Consider the following 19,093-nt stretch of genomic DNA (forward strand, 5'->3'; position numbering starts at 1 on the left):
TAGTTGAAGACGTCATGATGCCTTATACTGAAGAGGATATGCCCAACAACACAGCGACCCTAAACACACCAGTAAACATGCAAAATCTCGATTCCAGTCCAAGAAAATTTAGGTTATGGAGTGGCCAGCCCAATTCCCCAGACGTTAATCCTATAGAACACTTGTGGGGTGACATCAAACATTTAATTTCTGAGGCAAAGCCAACAAATGCCCAAAAAATTGTGGGATGTAGTCCAAGCATCCTGGGCTGGAACAACAGTTGACAGGGGCCAGAAGTTGGTTGACTCTATGTAACATAGATGTGAAGCAGTTCTAAAAAAATGTGGGTATACAACTAAATGTTAGGTTAGTGATTCACAGGAATGGTAAAACCACAAAAAAGTACATATTGTGAGTTTGTAAAGACAAATGCAGACACTGCTATTTTTTAGAACAGCCCAATGTTCATTTTTTGTAAAGTAGTAAATTAATTATACACATTGCTCTTCAGGTTTTGAATTAGAGAACAGTGTGCAATGTTGGAAATAAAAACTAGTAGATTTTGTGATTCTCATGTTTTTGAATACCCTGCTATTATTTTGAACACTACTGTACATGATCACTCACAGTTCAGGTTTGAAAAAGTGTTAAGTTAAACATTGTAACAACCCTCCCAATAAAAGTTGTTGCATTACATAAAAATTGTGGCGAGTGGAGTGAAAATAACTCAAACCAAGTAATGGGGATAGTTTCAATTCCTACATTTGTATGCTACATGGGAATGTGTCATGGTGACTTTTCCTCCAAAAAAGGGTTATATTTAAGTGGTTTGGTTAAAAAAAAAATCCCACTGCCCCCCACCCCCCAAAAAGGTGTATGTGATGTAGACCTATTATCACCGGGATCTTGGTTGTATTATTATTTTTTTTAAAAAGGGAATCTGTCACCTACTTTTTCGTATATAAGCTTCGGCTACTGTCATCAGGGGCTTATCTACAGCATTCTGTAATGAACCTGAAAGATAAGAAAAACAAGTTAGATAATACTCACTTGGGGGGGGTGGTCTGGGTCCGATGGGCGGTCCGGTCCGGTCCCTCCCATCTTCATGCTATGACATCCTCTTCCTTGCATCGTGTCGCGGCTCCTGCGCAGGCGTACTTTATCTGCCCTGCTGAGGGCAAAGTACTGCAGTGCGCAGGCGCCGGGAAAGGTCCGAGAAGCCCAGCGCCTGCGCACTGCAGTACTTTGCGCTGCCCTCAACAGGGCATTACAGAATGCTGTATAAGCCCCTGATGGCGGTGGCCGAAGTTTATAAAAAAGTAGGTGACGTATTCCCTTTAAGGCTGCTATGTTAGCCTTCTTGTGCTTTTCTCAATTCCTCAGCAAGGGCGATTTACGATGTACTGACTTCTTGCCAGAAATCTTGCCATTCTAGTGGTTTTATTTTCCTAAACCAATTGAGTTTCCATGGTTGTGTGTTTGGGATCCTTGTCTTGCTGAAATGTCCACCCTTGTTTCATTTTCATCATCCTGGTAGATGGCAGATTTTTTTTTATCAAGAATGTCTCCGGTACATTTGTCCATTCATCCTTCCTTCAATTACGTAAAGCTTACCAGTTCAGTATGCTGAAAAACAGCCCCACACCAAGATGTTCAGCATTCCACAGTTCACTGTTGGTATGGTATTTTTTTTGCGTGATAAGACAGAGCCTTTTGACCTTCAAATTATGGTGTGCATTATGGGATCCAAAGCGATCAATTTTGGTCTCATCTGACCTGATTATATTCTCACAGTATTTCACAAGCTTGCCAAAATGTTGAGCAAACATTAAAAAGCACTCAAACATGATTTTGTTCAGCTATAAAGTCTTGTGTGGCGAGTGTGAATACAGATTATGGAGGTTGAGTTCAAAACTTACAACTGATTCCAATAAAATATCTGGTGATTCTAGGTCTTTCTGCAGCTCTCTACAGGTGGTCCTTGGCTCTTGGACAACTCTGAAAATTCTTTTCACTCCTCTGTGAAATCTGGCAGGGAGCACCTGTTCTGGCCAGTTTATAGTGGAGTGATGTTCTTTCCATTTGCGTATTATGGCCCTAACAGTGCTCACTGGAGCCTTCACTAGTTTAAAAATTCTTCTATAACCAATGCCAGCAGTATATTTTGCAATAATAAGGTTATGAAGGTTTTGAGATAGCCTTACCATTCTCATAATGGGTAAAACCAGGGAGCTATGTGCACACATTCAGGATTTCTCACAGAAAATTCCTGAGAAAAACCTGAAATTTTCTGCAAGAAATCTGCATGCGTTTTTGCCGCATTTTTCCCCAGACATTTCCCAATGCATTTTGTAGTGGGAAATCCGCAAAATTAATGAACATGCTGCGTTTACCGCGATGCGTTTTTTTCGCGGAAAAAAACGCATGTGCACAAAACATGTGGAATTCATTCTAAATGATGGGATGCTTATTGTATGCTGTTTTTATCGGGGAAAAACGCGAAAAAAAAAGCAACGTGTGCACACAGCCTAATGAGACACAGTTTTGTAGGCAATCGGTTAAACCAGCTGGTATTTTTCACTAAGTGGCAGGATTGTTTTCTAATTACTGAAATTTCAGCTGGTGTCATGAATTTCTATGGCTTTTTGCATCTCTTTCTTCATGTGCGCAATACTTTTTTTTCTGTCTTTTATCATTTTTATATTAATGTATGGACATGTATGGTTCCATTTCTTTGCCACCTTTAGAAATATATTTACTCAGAAAATTGGTGATGTGTTGAATACTTATTTCACCTGCTGGAAGCGCATATGGTAAGCAAATTCAGACATCAATATAATCACAATCCACGCTTGGGACGGTCATAAACAGACTGGCCATATGGGTCTCTTGCCTCATACTTAAAGAAGCACTCCCATCAAAATTTTTAACCCCCTTAATGTATTGCAATAGTCCTACTATTTAGCACTGACCAGCAAATTCCTCTTTTCTTTATTTTGAAAGTTCCTAGTCGATGCAGAAATCATTCCTCTCTTCAGTACTAATGCAGCTGCTCTGCCCCTGCCCTGACTTTTGCAGTGACTTATGACTCATACAGGGAAAATTGACCTCCTGTTTCTACATAGAGGTACAACTAGAAGGATTCAGCTAGTCAGTTTTTAATCACGTGATATTAAAGACCTAATGGAAAAAAAACAAAAGAATTAAGTGGGTAAAAGGGCAAAATGAGCAATTGAAAGTACACAGTGCTATATCATATCATGACTGCAATATATTAAGATGAAAACATTTTTCATGGGAGGAGAGCTTCTTTAACAGCCTCTTATTTCCCTGAGTTCAGGTTAGAAGTACATCGGGCCAGTCCATGGATTACATCCCATACTCAAACTAATAAATATAGATATATCACTTACGGTAGTTTCATAGTACTGGTAAAATAAAAAAAGTATGAATTTTTATTTTTTAGTTAACCCCTTTCTGACATCGGACGTACTATCCCGTCGAGGTGGGGTGGGCCCCTATGACCACGGACAGGATAGTACGTCCAGCGCGATCGGCGGCGCTCACGGGGGGAGCGCCGCCGATCGCGGCCGGGTGTCAGCTGCCTATCGCAGCTGACATCCGGCACTATGTGCCAGGAGCGGTCACGGACCGCCCCCGGCACACCGCGATCAAAGATGATCGCGATGTGCCGGCGGTGCAGGGAAGCATCGTGCAGGGAGGGGGGCTCCCTGCGCCCCCCGCAGCAACACGATGTGATCGCGTTGCTGCGAGGGTCCTACCTCCCTCCCTGCCTGTTCCAGGCCCGGATCCAAGATGGCCGCGGATCCGGGTCCTGCAGGGAGGGAGGTGGCTTCACAGCGCCTGCTCAGAGCAGTCACTGTGAAGCAGCCTGCACTGCTCTCAGATCGGTGATCTGACAGAGTGCTGTGCAAACTGTCAGATCACTGATCTGTGATGTCCCCCCATGGGACAAAGTAAAATTTTTCAAATGTGTAAAAAAAAAAAAAAAAAAAAATTCCAAAATAATGAAAAAAATAAATAAATATTATTCCCATAAATACATTTCTTTATCTAAATAAAAAAAAAAAAACAATAAAAGTACACATATTTAGTATCGCCGCGTCCGTAACGGCCCGACCTATAAAACTGGCCCACTAGTTAACCCCTTCAGCAAACACCGTCAGAAAAAAAAAAAACGTGGCAAAAAACGGTTTTTTTTCATACCGCCGAACAAAAAGTGGAATAACACGTGATCAAAAAGACAGATATAAATAACCATGGTACCGCTGAAAACGTCATCTTGTCCCGCAAAAAATGAGCCGCCATACAGCATCATCAGCAAAAAAATAAAAAAGTTATAGTCCTGAGAATAAAGCGATGCAAAATAAAAACTATTTTATAGAAAAAAAAATTATCGTATAAAAGCGCCAAAACATAAAAAAATGATATAAATGAGGTATCGCTGTAATCGTACTGACCCGAAGAATAAAACTGCTTTATCAATTTTACCAAACGCGGAACGGTATAAACGCCTCCCCCAAAAGAAATTCATGAATAGCTGGTTTTTGGTCATTCTGCCTCACAAAAATCGGAATAAAAAGCGATCAAAAAATGTCACGTGCCCGAAAATGTTACCAATAAAAACGTCAACTCGTCCCACAAAAAACAAGACCTCACATGACTGTGGACCAAAATATGGAAAAATTATAGCTCTCAAAATGTGGTAACGCAAAAAATATTTTTTGCAATAAAAAGCGTCTTTCAGTGTGTTACGGCTGCCAACCATAAAAATCCGCTAAATAACCCGCTATAAAAGTAAATCAAACCCCCCTTCATCACCCCCTTAGTTAGGGAAAAATTAAAAAAAATGTATTTATTTCCATTTTCCCATTAGGGCTAGGGTTAGGGCTAGGGCTACAGTTTGGGTTGGGGCTAAAGTTAGGGCTACAGTTTGGGTTGGGGCTAAAGTTAGGGTTCGGGCTAAAGTTACAGTTAGGGTTTAGATTACATTTACAGTTGGGAATAGGGTTGGGATTAGGGTTAGGGGTGTGGTTAGGGTTACTGTTGGGATTAGGGTTAGGGGTGTGTTTGGATTAGGGTTTCAGTTATAATTGTGGGGTTTCCACTGTTTAGGCACATCAGGGGCTCTCCAAACGCGACATGGCGTCCGATCTCAATTCCAGCCAATTCTGCGTTGAAAAAGTAAAACAGTGCTTCTTCCCTTCCGAGCTCTCCCGTGTGCCCAAACAGGGATTTACCCCAACATATGGGGTATCAGCGTACTCAGGACAAATAGGACAACAACTATTGGGGTTCAATTTCTCCTGTTACCCTTGGGAAAATACAAAACTGGGGGCTAAAAAATAATTTATTTTCACGGCTCTGCGTTATAAACTGTAGTGAAACACTTGGGGGTTCAAAGTTCTCACAACACATCTAGATTAGTTCCCTGGGGGGTCTAGTTTCCAATATGGGGTCACTTGTGGGGGGTTTCTACTGTTTAGGTACATTAAGGGTTCTGCAAACGCAATGTGACGCTCAGACCATTCCATCTAAGTCTGCATTCCAAATGGCGCTCCTTCCCTTCCGAGCTCTGCCATGCGCTCAAACGGTGGTTCCCCCCAACATACGGGGTATCAGCGTACTCAGGACAAATTGGACAACTTTTGGGGTCGAATTTCTCCTCTTACCCTCGGGAAAATACAAAACTGGGGGCTAAAAAATAATTTTGGGGGAAAGATTTTTTTTTAAATTTTCACAGCTCTGCGTTACAAACTGTAGTGAAACACTTGGGGGTTTAAAGCTATCACAACACATCTAGATGAGTTCCTTAGGGGGTCTAGTTTCCAAAATGGTGTCACTTGTGGGAGGTTTCTACTGTTTAGGTACATTAGGGGCTCTGCAAATGCAATGTGACACCTGCAGACCATTCCATCTAAGTCCTCATTCCAAATGGAGCGCCTTCCCTTCCGAGCCCTCCCATGCGCCCAAACAGTGGTTCCCCCCCACATATGGGGTATCAGCGCACTCAGGACAAATTTGATAAATTGTGGGGTCCAATTTCTCCTGTTACCCTCGGGAAAATACAAAACTGGGGGCTAAAAAATAATTTTAGTGGGAAAAAATTTTTGTTTTATTTTTACGGCTCTCCATTATAAACTTCTGTGAAGCCCTTGGTGGGTCAAAGCGCTCAGCAAACATCTAGATGAGTTCCTTAGGGGGTCTAGTTTCCAAAATGGTGTCACTTGTGGGGGGTTTCTACTGTTTAGGTACATTAGGGGCTCTGCAAACGCAATGTGACACCTGCAGTCCATTCCATCTAAGTCTGCATTCAAATGGCACTCCTTCCCTTCCGAGCCCTCCCATGTGCCCAAACAGTGGTCCCCCCCACATATGGTGTATCATCGCACTCAGGACAAATTGGGCAACAAATTTTGGGGTCCAATTTCTCCTGTTACCCTCGGGAAAATACAAAACTGGGAGCTACAAAAATAATTTTTGTGGGAAAATAATTTTGTTTTATTTTTACGGCTCTGCATTATAAACTTCTGTGAAGCACTTGGTGGGTCAAAGTGCTCACCACACCTCTAGATAAGTTCCTTAGGGGGTCTACTTTCCAAAATGGTGTCACTTGTGGGGGGTTTCAATGTTTAGGCACATCAGTGGCTCTTCAAACGCAACATGGCGGTCCCATCTCAATTCCTGTCAATTTTGCATTGAAAAGTCAAACGGCGCTCCTTCCCTTCCGAGCTCTCCCATCCGCCCAAACAGTGGTTTACCCCCACATATGGGCTATCAGCGTACTCAGGACAAATTGTACAACAACTTTTGGGGTCCTATTTCTTCTCTTACCCTTGGAAAAATAAAAAATTGGGGGCGAAAAGATAATTTGTGAAAAAATATGATTTTTTATTTTTACGGTTCTACATTATAAACTTCTGTGAAGCACTTGGTGGGTCAAAGTGCTCACCACACCTCTAGATAAGTTCCTTAGGGGGTCTACTTTCCAAAATGGTGTCACTTGTGGGGGGGGTTTCAATGTTTAGGCACATCAGGGGCTTTCCAAACGAAACATGGCGTCCCATCTCAATTCCAGTCAATTTTGCAGTGAAAAGTCAAATGGCGCTCCTTTGCTTCCGAGCTCTTCCGTACTCAGGACAAATTGTACAACAATGTTTGGGGTCCATTTTCTCCTGTTACCCTTGGTAAAATAAAACAAATTGGAGCTGAATTAAATTTTTTGTGAAAAAAACTTAAATGTTCATTTTTATTTCAACATTCAAAAAATTCCTGTGAAGCACCAGAAGGGTTAATAAACTTCTTGAATATGGTTTTGAGCACCTTGAGGGGTGTAGTTTTTAGAATGGTGTCACACTTGGGAATTTTCTATCTATAGACCCCTCAAAATGACTTCAAATGAGATGTGGTCCCTAAAAAAAATGGTGTTGTAGAAATGAGAAATTGCTGGTCAACTTTTAACCTTTATAACTCCCTAACAAAAAAAAATGTTGGTTCCAAAATTGTGCTGATGTAAAGTAGACATGTGGGAAATGTTACTTATTAAGTATTTTGTGTGACATATCTCTGTGACTTAATTGCATAAAAATTCAAAGTTGGAAAATTGCGAAATTTTCATAATTTTCGCCAAATTTCCGTTTTTTTCACAAATAAACGCAGGTACTATCAAAGAATTTTTACCATTGTCATGAAGTACAATATGTCACGAGAAAACAATGTCAGAATCACTGGGATCCATTGAAGCGTTCCAGAGTTATAACCTCATAAAGGGACAGTGGTCAGAATTGTAAAAATTGGCCCGGTCACTAACGTGCAAACCACCCTTGGGGGTAAAGGGGTTAAATATTATTATTATTATTTATTTATATAGCACCATTGATTCCATGGTGCTGTACATGAGAAGGGGTTACATACAAGTTACAAATATCACATACAGTAAACAAACTAACAATGACGGACTGATACAGAGGGGCGAGGACCCTGCCCTTGCGGGCTTACATTCTACAGGATTATGGGGAAGGAGACAGTAGGTTGTGGGTTGCAGGAGCTCCGGTGTTGGTGAGGCGGTAGCTCCGGTGTTGGTGAGGCGGTAGCTTCGTTGGTGAAATACCCCTTTCTGCTATGTTTTCTCTGAAGTTCTTTCAAGTAGATGTGCTGAATATTTTACAAGGTGCAATGCTTCTTAAATAAAGCGCATCTTGGGGAGGGATCAGAAAACCAGTCAGTATCTACTACCATTTGCCTCACGCAGTACAACACATCTCTTTGAATAGATTGATCAGGTTGTTGATTGTGGCCTGAGGAATGTTGGTCCACTCCTCTTCCATAGCTATGCGAAGTTGCAGGATGTGGACAGGAGAATACGCTGTTGTATATGCCGATACAGTGCAGCCCAAGCATACCCAATGGGTAACATGTCTGTTGAGTATACTGCCAATGAACTGGGATTGTATCAGCTTCCAGGAATTGTGTACAGATCCTTGCAACATGGGGCCATGCATTGTCATGCTGTAACATGAGGTGAAGGTTGTGGCTGAATGGCACAATGGGCCTCAGGATCTCCTTAGGCTATGTCTGTGCATTCAAAATGGCATCAATAAAATGCACCTGTGTTTGTTGTCTATAACTGATGGATGTACTGCCAAATTCTCTGAAACACCTTTGGCGACAGCTTATGGTAGACAAAATGAACAGTCCATTCACAGGCAACAGCACTGGTGGACATTCCTGCAGCCAACATGCCAGTAGCACGCTCCTTCAAAACTTGTGACATCTGTGGCATTGTGTTGTGTTAAAGCTGCACATTTTACAGTGGCAGGCTAAGGCACTCCCGTGCAATAATCACACTAATAGTCTTGATATTCCACACCTGTGATGTGGTTGTATTATCTTGGCAACAGAGAAGTGCTCACTAACACAGATTTAGTCAAAATTTGTGAATGATATTTGAGAGAAAAAGGCCTTTTGTGTACATAAGATTTAAGATTTTTTCTGAGTTCAGCTCATGAAAAATGGGAGCAAAAATGGTTTACTTTTTGTTCAGCATAATATCAATTCCACAATTCTATTATGACTATTAGTGATGAGCGAATATACTCGTTACTTGAGATTTCTCGAGCACGCTCGGGGGTCCTCAGAGTATTCTTTAGTGCGCAGAAATTTAGTTTTTCTTTCCGCAGATGAATGATTTACATCTGTTAGCCAGCATAAGTACATGTGGGGGTTGCCTGGTTGCTAGGGAATCCCCACATGTACTTATTGCTGGCTAACAGATGTAAATCATTCATCTGCGGAAAGAAAAACTAAATTTCTGCGCACTAAAGAATACTCGGAGGACCCCCGAGCGTGCTCGGAAAATCTCGAGTAACGAGTATATCCGCTCATCACTACTAATAATATAAACTTATATTAATGGGGTTTTCCATAAAATGGAATCCCCCAGGCACACTGATGTTAAGAAACAAACTGCTTTACTCACTGTACTTCATCGCTGAATCTTCCCTGCTGTTCCCAGTGTTCATTACCAATAACTGAGCTTTGCAGCTATGCGCATGTAAACACGGATGAGCCACTGAACTCATGGATTGGCTGCAGTGCCGCTGATGTGACATCATGGCAGCAGAGACTCAGCGCCTGACCCGGGGAGCGTGAATAAAGCAGGCTTTTTCCCCCCCCTCAAGAAAATGCTCTTCAGGACTTTTCTGCAAACGAGAAAACCCAATTAAAGGGAGCCCGTCATGCAAAATAACACTATTAACCTGCAGATATGGGGTTGACACCATGCAGCAACGGCACAGAGTTTTAGTCACTGCTCTGTGCATAGAAAGCAGCGGCTGTAACCACTCTCCCGCTGCTGACAAAGCTGGCTCAACATTATAATCGGCTGTCAGTACTGGGACAAAATGACTAAAACCGTGCTAGGGCCGCCCCTATGACTGGAAGCCGAATGCTGCCTGGGAGAATAAAACACGGCGTAAGAACTCCATGAACCTGCAGATTAACCTTCTATCTGCAAGTTATTTCACCTAATAGGTTTTCTTTAAATTAACACATGATATCTGGCAGGATCACTTGTATACTACAAAAGTAATACACATCTTACAATTTACACGCAGGTATTGCGCCACAATGGGATCATACCAGATACTGAAAGCAAAAGTTCTCATACTCGCAGCCATGTGCTATTGGCTCATTTAGAATATAACAGTCTAATGTTTGTTACTACTTCGCTTTATTTGATCTCTTTATTTTTATGCCTTGTGTGAAAATCTGATGCAGCTTTAAGTCTAGATTTCTACAGAAATCTGGAAATTTCTGAAGGGCTCACAAATTTTCAAGTACCACTGTATGAGCTAAGAAATGCCTCCAATTTATACAATAAAAGGAGATTGAATGATTCCTAATCATGGCACCTGAAGACTCATGGTAACCTTGTCACATGCATTGTTAGCTCGCATCTCATGGGATCAGTCTATAGATGACTATTAAACAGATGCGTTAAAATGGCATAAGCCATGAATATCTCAAAGTATCTGCTAAATGGATTCATGTACCGTACAGCTGGATCAGTCACCTAAAACAAAAAACAACATACCTTTAGCAAATAGGTTTTCTGGGTTCTTCCTTTGGACCTCTTGGGATGGAAGTGCTTACTCTAATATGTCATTCCGTTCACTTTATAGTTACTAGACAAGAAGCTGAGAGGAATCCATTCAGATCATCATTGAACAGGACCCTATGGACATGGGTTTTCTCTTGCATGTTAATGGGTTGCAGAAATCACATTCACATGCATGGGATGCGAATCACTGATGGATTTATCACAAATGCTGGCTTTGAATTTGGGCTGAAGCAGATGTCAAATCTCACAGATTTGACCATACACAGAAGAGATTTCTTGCTCACAAAAACAAGTTTTGGCTTCCTAATAGTGATGAGTGAGCGTCCTTGGATATTGTGTTATCTGTGCGTGTTCGGGTGTTCTCAGAGTATCTCGGCATGCTCGAATAACATGATCGAGCCCCATGGCTCAATGATTCTCAGCAGTTAGACAGCCGCGACACATGCAGCCGCTGGGGCATATTACTCGAGCACACCCGAGATACTCTAATAATACACGAGCAGGTTTGTATTACATGATAAGTAAGCTCGCTCATCACTACTTTCTAAGGAAGCTATAAACAGTTACTGGCTATTAGCCGAGACTTTCTGTAGTGGAATAGACTTGGTCTGCCAAATTGAGTTCAAGTTTATGGTAAAGAGAACAGCAGCTGGCAGAGATCTATCTATGTTCTAAATCATCTGGTCAAGAAGAGTAGATTAGTGGTAGCCGCATACTGTTAGTTGTATGGCAAGGCGTCACCAGTTCTCTCACAAGTCGCACAACCAAAACCATTTGTGCGACTGAAAATTCAACACATTTGATCATGTGATTGTTACACAGCTCTGAAAACTCTGGTGCAATTAGCTGAGCACTTGCATTGTCGTTATAAGACCAGGACAGAGCTTTTTCCACACGGTAAGCTAGTCTTCAATGACAGCAAGCTTTCATCCTGAAACTTAGAAGGCATTTATATAGTATATTGGAAAAATGATTTATTATAGTGGATAATCTTTTATTTACTGAAACTGTAACCCTTTATATGTTAATGGATGTTACGTATAAATAAATTATACAAATATGAAACTTCAATATTTTGTATCTTATTGGAGAAATCTACTACTTTCCCTTCACACCTAAACTCACTATCCACAGTGTTTTGTTTTTAAGAGTAATACGTTATTTTAATTTTCATAAATCAATGGTACACGTGAAAATAAGCAACCTTGTAATATATCTTATAAGAGAAATCTGCTTCTTCTGGACTGATCATCAATTCTCGGTGGGAGAAGTTACAGGCCGGGGTCAGACTTGTGAGTGCGATGTGAGAAACTTGCGTGAGCCTCTTGCATCAATACCCGACACTGCGCCGGCACTCGGGACCGGAGCGTTCAGCAGCATAGAAATACATGCAGCCGCACATTTCGGTCCCGGGTACCGGCAGCAGAGGTGGGTATTGAAGTGTGAGTTTCTGTAACAACGGTTACATTTTAACCGATTCCTCTTAGAATACAGTTGACAATAGCATTTGTCGTCTTTCTGATCTGCATTAGTTATTTTTTTTTTTTGTTTTCTGACAAGTTCTTCAAAAGGTTACGTTAACAGTAAACTCAAAGTGCCAGGTACCTTGGCATATGCTGTGCAAAACGGTTTGCTCTGACCCATTTGGAAACTGAAGATTTTGTTTTTGTAGTGGTTGCTTTATACATTTTGCTGGATATGAATGTTTAAAAACACAGCAGGATAAGTGTAACTTCTTGGAGCTTTATACTTAATGCTTCTCCTCTTTTCCAGGGATTGATAACAGATGAAAATTTTTCCCTTGAAAAATGCTTTTTACCAACAGAGAACACGGTCATCTACATCTACTGTATAGCTGGAGCGCTCTGTTTCTCTGCTGCAATTTTTTGGTTGCCGCTGAATTTTTTAAAATCACTTTACGCCACAAAACAAAAGCCAGTATAATGTTCCATTATATCAAGTCTGAGCTTACTTTTCTCTACAATAGACCAGTGCATTTTACAAATATATATTTATTAAATTATGTACCTGTACAATGTGATTGTTACCTATAAATTAAGAAAAGAAAATTCTCTCATTGATGTAACAGCCGCAGCACAGCCCGTATCTGCCCAGTGCGGTGGGACTTTCAAATCATCTGATGGACAGTGTCCTTCTTCATTGCTGAAGCCAACGTGAAGGTCCGTGCTCAGTGTCGGAGATTATTTTTAGTAGAATAAATGTGGTTGTTGATATTTATTTTGTATATTCAGTTTGGTTAAAAATTATAACATTCTAGGATTATTATATTTTTTGTAATCTGTCATGAGCAGTCCTAGCTGTTTATATGGGGTTTAGCCAGAGGAAAAGGACTTTATGATCTAGTCAACTAACTTATTATGATAAAATGTACAAATATGGTCCATTGGGACTGATACATAAAAATGATTTTTCAAAAAGGTTATTGGTCTATTAGATGTTATGTGATTTTGATAAATGTTGAACAATCTTCCAGACTTTCTTTAGTTACCATTGTATGTAAAATACAACGACACCTCCCAATACATGGGTACATAGATGGTAAAGCAACAAAAAGAAAGCGTTCCGGCTCTATAAAACAATGTTTCTTTATTCATTCCTTAAAATTCCTTCAATTTCATAATTCCTTGCTATTATGCAAATGCTTAGGTGCAACAGAATATGCGACGCGTTTCGATTGTGTCAGATCTTAGTCATTGCATTGACTAAGATCTGACACGATCGAAACGCGTCGTATATTCTTTTGTACCTAAGCATTTGCATAATAGCAAGGAATTATGGAATTGAAGGAATTTTAAGGAATGAATAAAGAAACATTGTTTTATAGAGCCGGAACGCTTTCTTTTTGTAGCTGTATCTTCTCTCGTCGTGGTCCTGGACGAAGTTCCGAGCACCTGCGTCTGATCGGTGATCTGGCTGAGGTTTATATAACCACAACCCCTTGTTTTTTTTTGCTTATTACATAGATGGTAACTAGAGGACAGATAGTAGTCAACAAATCTGAAATAATATAGTGTTAAACGACATTGCCAATCAGCGGTCGCCTCATAGCCTATGTACACTAGCAGGTTGCATTTCAGATGGAGGCGGAATGAGGTGTGATAGATTGTTCTCAGTAACACAAATCCTGTTTCCATTGTAGGATGTGCTGCCAGGAACAATGATCTTTTGGGAAACCGAAAGATCATATCACCCGACGATGGTTTTTTTGCTAGTAGAGAACACAGGAGAGTTTCTGTGTCTGGAGGAGTAGGGAAAGATAGCTGCCAACTGAACCATAGTTTGTCCGACAGCAATCTTATGTATGGGCCCCCTTGAAAGACTTGTAACCGCTGTTATTGCAATAGTAAATTTAGACAATGTACATGTTATCTCTGACAAAGATAATCTAGACTCACATATAGAAAACACCCAAGTATAAAATATAAAGCAGTGTAGTAGTTACTAAAAAGGACATGCCTTATTGCTACAGCAGTTCTTTCTTTGTACGTGTGTATACCTATATATACACGCACATATATAGTATTGTACCACAACTTTTTTTTTTATAGAGAACATTTGCATAAGTTATTCAAGTTTGAGAAATATATTCACACATCAATTCTATTATATTTAAAATAAACCAGCTTTCTAATGTGTCTCTTTATTAAAAGAGAGAAATTAAAATGTCATCTTGTAATTTATCAGGCTAGACAGAGATTTCAATCTTTTCGTTTCCCCTCCTCCTCCTCAACAACATCATGTTACCACCTGGCACAATGACAGTCGCTGCCGCTGTGATAAAAGTAGGAAAGCTTTACCCAGTGCAGCCACAGTATCGCTTCCTTGAAACATTCACAGTATTCTTGTGGCAATTGTGTGAATGCTAAATCCATGTTGCAAAAAAAAACAAAAAAATAAATAAAAAAAAAAAAACGATTTTCTAAAATAAATCTTTAAAGTTTTGAACAAATCCTTGGTTCCAACTGAAACACAAATGGATTCCAATATTATTATTATTTTTTTGTTAAAGCTGAGACTCCACTTCCTCCAGCGCCTGCACATAAAAACATAGGGAAAACAAAAAAAAAAAAAAAAAGGCATGTTTGCTGCAACAACTGGTCATTGTAGGACCTTATTTGTAAAGGTAAGTGGTTAATTTGCATAATTTAATTTTTTTTGTTTCGTTTTTTTCTTTTTTTGTACTAAAGAGCATTTCCTTCTTTTTATATAAACCAGAAAAAAAACTAAATTCTACAGATAGTTCCTACCCGCAGTCACAGCTGCAGGCAAGTTTTGACATCAAGCTGTACAGCGCAATCAAAAACATACTTACATATTAGCTCATTTTACAGGTACAGCCATAATCAAGGCACAAAGATCTTCTACAAGTATTATTTTTTTCAATAAAGTTGTACAAAATAATATTACATTTTACATCTGTACATTATAATAAACCAGCAGTTAAACAAAATTGAAAAGAAAAAAAAAAAAAAATCTATATAGAGGACTAACGCCCAGTAATGATCTAAGGCTAAAAAGATCATCTGTGGACAGAACGCATAATATCAGTGAGGGTGGTAATTGTTTTTTTCATATATATATATATTTTATCTTTTTTCTTCTTCTCTTTTCTGCCTTGACGTGAGAGGCTGAAAGCAGCTGCAGTTTGAATGCCTGAGGTGTGCAGAAACACTTAGCCACAATACACCATAACAAATAAAAGGTAAAAAAAATTGCTTGACTTTGCCTCTTCATTACCTAGTCTATGTCCTGTCCCAGAAACATTCTTTCAACTCGTCCGTGTCACAAAAGGCCTGCAGCCCACTGCCCTGCAATGTCGTACAAGCCCCTGCCTTCCACTGAAGGCGCAAAGAGCAGAGGTCACTTTACCAGTTGACCTGCAACTCGACAAATGCCGAAACTTGTGACATTAATAAATATTTCTGGTGCTGCTACATTGTATGTGTAGTTCCTCGACAGTTGTTAATTTTTTGTCTTTTTCTTTTTTTTTTTTTACCTGATACAAAGTGCATTATTTCATTTTTCCTCCATCAAGTACTCTTCAGTGTCATGTTAAAGAAAAATAGCTATAATAAAATAATAAAGTAAACCCACACAGGGTATAATTTGCAAGGGCAAGAGCCCGTAAGTAAAAAAAAAAAAAAAAAATGCTAGAAGAACAGAGGTAGCCCAAGGCTTAGTGGAATGGTATTAAACCTTTCTTGTTCTGAGAGCCATTTAAAGCAAAGCTACTATTAAAAAAATATTTGTCCCTTCTCTGTAGAAGAGGTCAGACTCTTCGTCGGTATTCTATTGAAATCAGCGCATCTCATCCTTACCCCAGAGGGGCGACTTCGTTTTCCCTGGCTCTAAAATATGTAAATCCTTATATAATTTCTCTTTCTGTCTATATATATCTATATATATTTTATATCAACGTTTAATAACATGAACTTTAGAAAGGTGCAGTCTGTGATATAAAAGAAAACAACAACTTGATATTGCATCTCTAGCCCATCTCTGCATTTTCACAGACAGCTATGTAACAGTTTTCTAAATAATTAGGAGTGTGTAGAGGGATTGGTATTATTTCCCATTGGAAAATAAAATCATTCTTGTGTCTTCCTATCAAAGCCATCCTCCGAACCGGCCTACAATCTTACTGCAGACTCGATCGCAGCACAATCCAGTGGCGACTGCTCAATGAGAACATGAAGCTCCAGCTTGGCTTTTCAGCCCAAAACTTCCAGGACCCACAATGTGTGCACGCTAAAGTGTTTCCATTTTGTGAAGTGAACGGACAGCAAACCAGTCCAGTTCACTAGAAACGAAGCGTGACGTGCACCGTTCTGCAGTGGTGTCACCAGATCCTTGCGAATCAATAGCATAAATATATTAGCTCTGTCCACAAAATGTGTAGACTACATTTCTTATAGGCACATTTTAAAAAGATACCAACACCCCCTAGGAATTTAGGGTGATCTTGTAGTATTGAGTGTAACTGTACCCGGGATGTAATGTGGCAGGAGGGGATATGAGAAGCATCTGCCCATTGCATGCTCAGCCTAGCTAGAAGAGGCGTGCAAGAATTCTTCAGCCGGCAAAGCTGCAGAATTGACACTATGGGGGCACACTATATATGTGAAGTTAGAATTGGGGGGGCTACCTTATGATCCCGCCTTTTACAAAAGTGGCTGCGAAAGTGAGAAGTGCTAGATTTACTAAGGATACACAAGTTGCAAAAGCTTAAATCTATGCTCTGATAAAAGGCCAATAGGTTTCCTAGTTACGGGAGTGAGCAGCACTGGTTTAGTGGAATGATATATATATAAAAAAAAAAAATAGTGAGACAAAACAAGGACAGAAAATGCCCTCTCTCATAAAAACACAAAAGTTAGGGAGGGGGAAAAAAAAAAAACCTTTCTGAACAAAAATATCAAAATAAAAGGGTAGAAGCCTAGAAAAAGTGCGCTGTGGGGATGTTCCACCCTGTGTGGAGCAGTACAGAGGAAAGACAGAAAAGTAGCAAAGTATTTAAAACCACAGGCTCCACGGTGAGAACGATTACAAGAGTTCATATTGGCGGAGGTGCATTCTCTGGATGATATCTCGACAGTCATTGAAAACTCTGCGAATGTTCTCCGTGTCTACGGCACAGGTAAAATGAGGGTAGCAGTAATGTCTTCCATCGCCACTTGCCGTGCTTATCCTCTGCGCAAACAAAAAAACAAAATGCCTCCTTTTAGATTATCACATTAATGCCATTTATATTTTCAAGAACACAAATGCATTATAACAAACTGTGATACTAATGTTCTGCAAAATAAAAGTTTAGATCAATACGACATTTTAGGTTCTCTCCACAAAGCAGACTGGTTTTCCCAATATTCTGCGATAACGTGCATATTAATTTTCTAAAGCATTTTCACACTAAGAGCCCCTTTTCTCATATTTCTGCTATGTGCACGCTGTACATACTAATTGGGCCGTCTTTTCAGCACAAGGTTTGTAAAGAGATTAGATTCTCCCTCTAATACAGGTGTTGGGAACCTCAGGCCCCAGGGCCATTTACGGCCCTCATTGACCCTTTATCAGGCCCCCGGGCAGATTCTCAGGGACCGCATTCTTGGACAGGGAGGTGTATTTTGATTACAACCAGCTCATTAATTTCTTCTTGCTCTGTTAGCACACACACGCAGTGTTCACTACTGAAGGGCATGCAATGAAAGATTACGTCCTGACACCAGTGCCAGAGTCAGGATGTACTTTGTGGGTGGAGTTTGTACGGCCCCGAAGGATGGTATAAATATCCAAATGGCCCTTGGCAGAAAAAAAAGATTCCCCTCCCCTGGCCTAATAGGTAAATGATGCTCTGCCTGACAGAAGCCGGATATAGGACCACCCAATATGAGCACAATATATATATATCATACAATTTGGATTACTTGGTCTGGACATTGCAATAAGACATTGTTGAGATGAGCATATTCTTAGAAAAATGCAAGGGAATGGAGCAGCTCAAATGAATGTTGTTTCATGTGGACCCATCCGTACAGCATACTTTTTTTTAAATTGGTCTCTTACAAATACATGTACAAAATGGCCATACTTATGAGAATACGGATAAAAAACAATTTACTTTTTTTTTAATGTTAAACAAAAATGCGACCCATGTCATGCAGCAGCCAGAACCCGGTCTAGGAGTTGGCTTTAACCCCTTCACGACATGCGCCGTACTAGTACTGCGCATGCCGTCACCCCCTTTGATGTGGGCTCCGGCGGTGAGCCCACATCAAAGTCGTGACATGTCAGCTGTTTTGTACAGCTGACATGTGCGCGCAATAGCGGCGGGTGAAATCGCTATTCACCCGCCGCTATTAACCTGTTAAATGCCATCGCCGACCCCCGTCACATGATCGGGAGTCGGCGATGTATCAGGAAGGTAACCATAGAGGTCCTTGAGACCTCTATGGTTACTGATGAAGGCCTGCTGTGAGCGCCCCCCTGTCGTCGGCGCTCACAGCACACCTGCATTTCAGCTACATAGCAGCGATCTGATGATCGCTGTTATGTAGCAGAGCTGATCGCGTTGTGCCTGCTTCTAGCCTCCCATGGAGGCTATTGAAGCATGGCATAAGTAAAAAAAAAATGTTTTTAAAAATATGAAAAAAATATAAAAAAAGTTTAAATCACCCCCCTTTCGCCCCATCCTAAATAAAACAATAAAAAAAAAAATCAAACATACACATATTTGGTATCGCCGTGTTCAGAATCGCCTGATCTATCAATTAAAAAAAAGCATTAACCTGATCGCTAAACGGCGTAGCGAGAAAAAAATCCGAAACGCCAGAATTACGTTTTTTTTGGTCGCCGCGACATTGCATTAAAATGCAATAACGGGAGATCAAAAGAACGTATCTGCACAAAAATGGTATCATTAAAAACATCAGCTCGGCACGCAAAAAATAAGCC

General features: G+C 40.3%; 2 protein-coding genes across 12 annotated transcripts in view; one reads left to right on the top strand and one right to left on the bottom strand.

Moving 5' to 3' along the window:
* Positions 1–13,060, top strand: part of MPPE1 (metallophosphoesterase 1) — a 107,570-nt gene extending 94,510 nt beyond the window's left edge. For 7 of the 10 annotated variants that reach the window (XM_069731025.1, XM_069731032.1, XM_069731028.1 and 4 more), the window contains one exon: positions 12,395–13,060. In XM_069731025.1, coding sequence (XP_069587126.1) covers positions 12,395–12,565 — 171 coding nt within the window. In that variant the 3' untranslated portion in view covers positions 12,566–13,060. The remainder of the gene's footprint in view (positions 1–12,394) is intronic. The other 3 variants (XM_069731037.1, XM_069731031.1, XM_069731029.1) reach the window with 1 other exon arrangement.
* Positions 13,061–14,997: 1,937 nt separating this feature from the next.
* Positions 14,998–19,093, bottom strand: part of GNAL (G protein subunit alpha L) — a 386,284-nt gene continuing 382,188 nt past the window's right edge. For both annotated transcript variants that reach the window (XM_069731023.1, XM_069731024.1), the window contains exon 12: positions 14,998–17,332. In XM_069731023.1, coding sequence (XP_069587124.1) covers positions 17,186–17,332 — 147 coding nt within the window. In that variant the 3' untranslated portion in view covers positions 14,998–17,185. The remainder of the gene's footprint in view (positions 17,333–19,093) is intronic.

Source organism: Ranitomeya imitator, chromosome 6 (genome assembly GCF_032444005.1).
Source record: "Ranitomeya imitator isolate aRanImi1 chromosome 6, aRanImi1.pri, whole genome shotgun sequence".
Taxonomy (NCBI): Eukaryota; Metazoa; Chordata; class Amphibia; order Anura; family Dendrobatidae; genus Ranitomeya; species Ranitomeya imitator.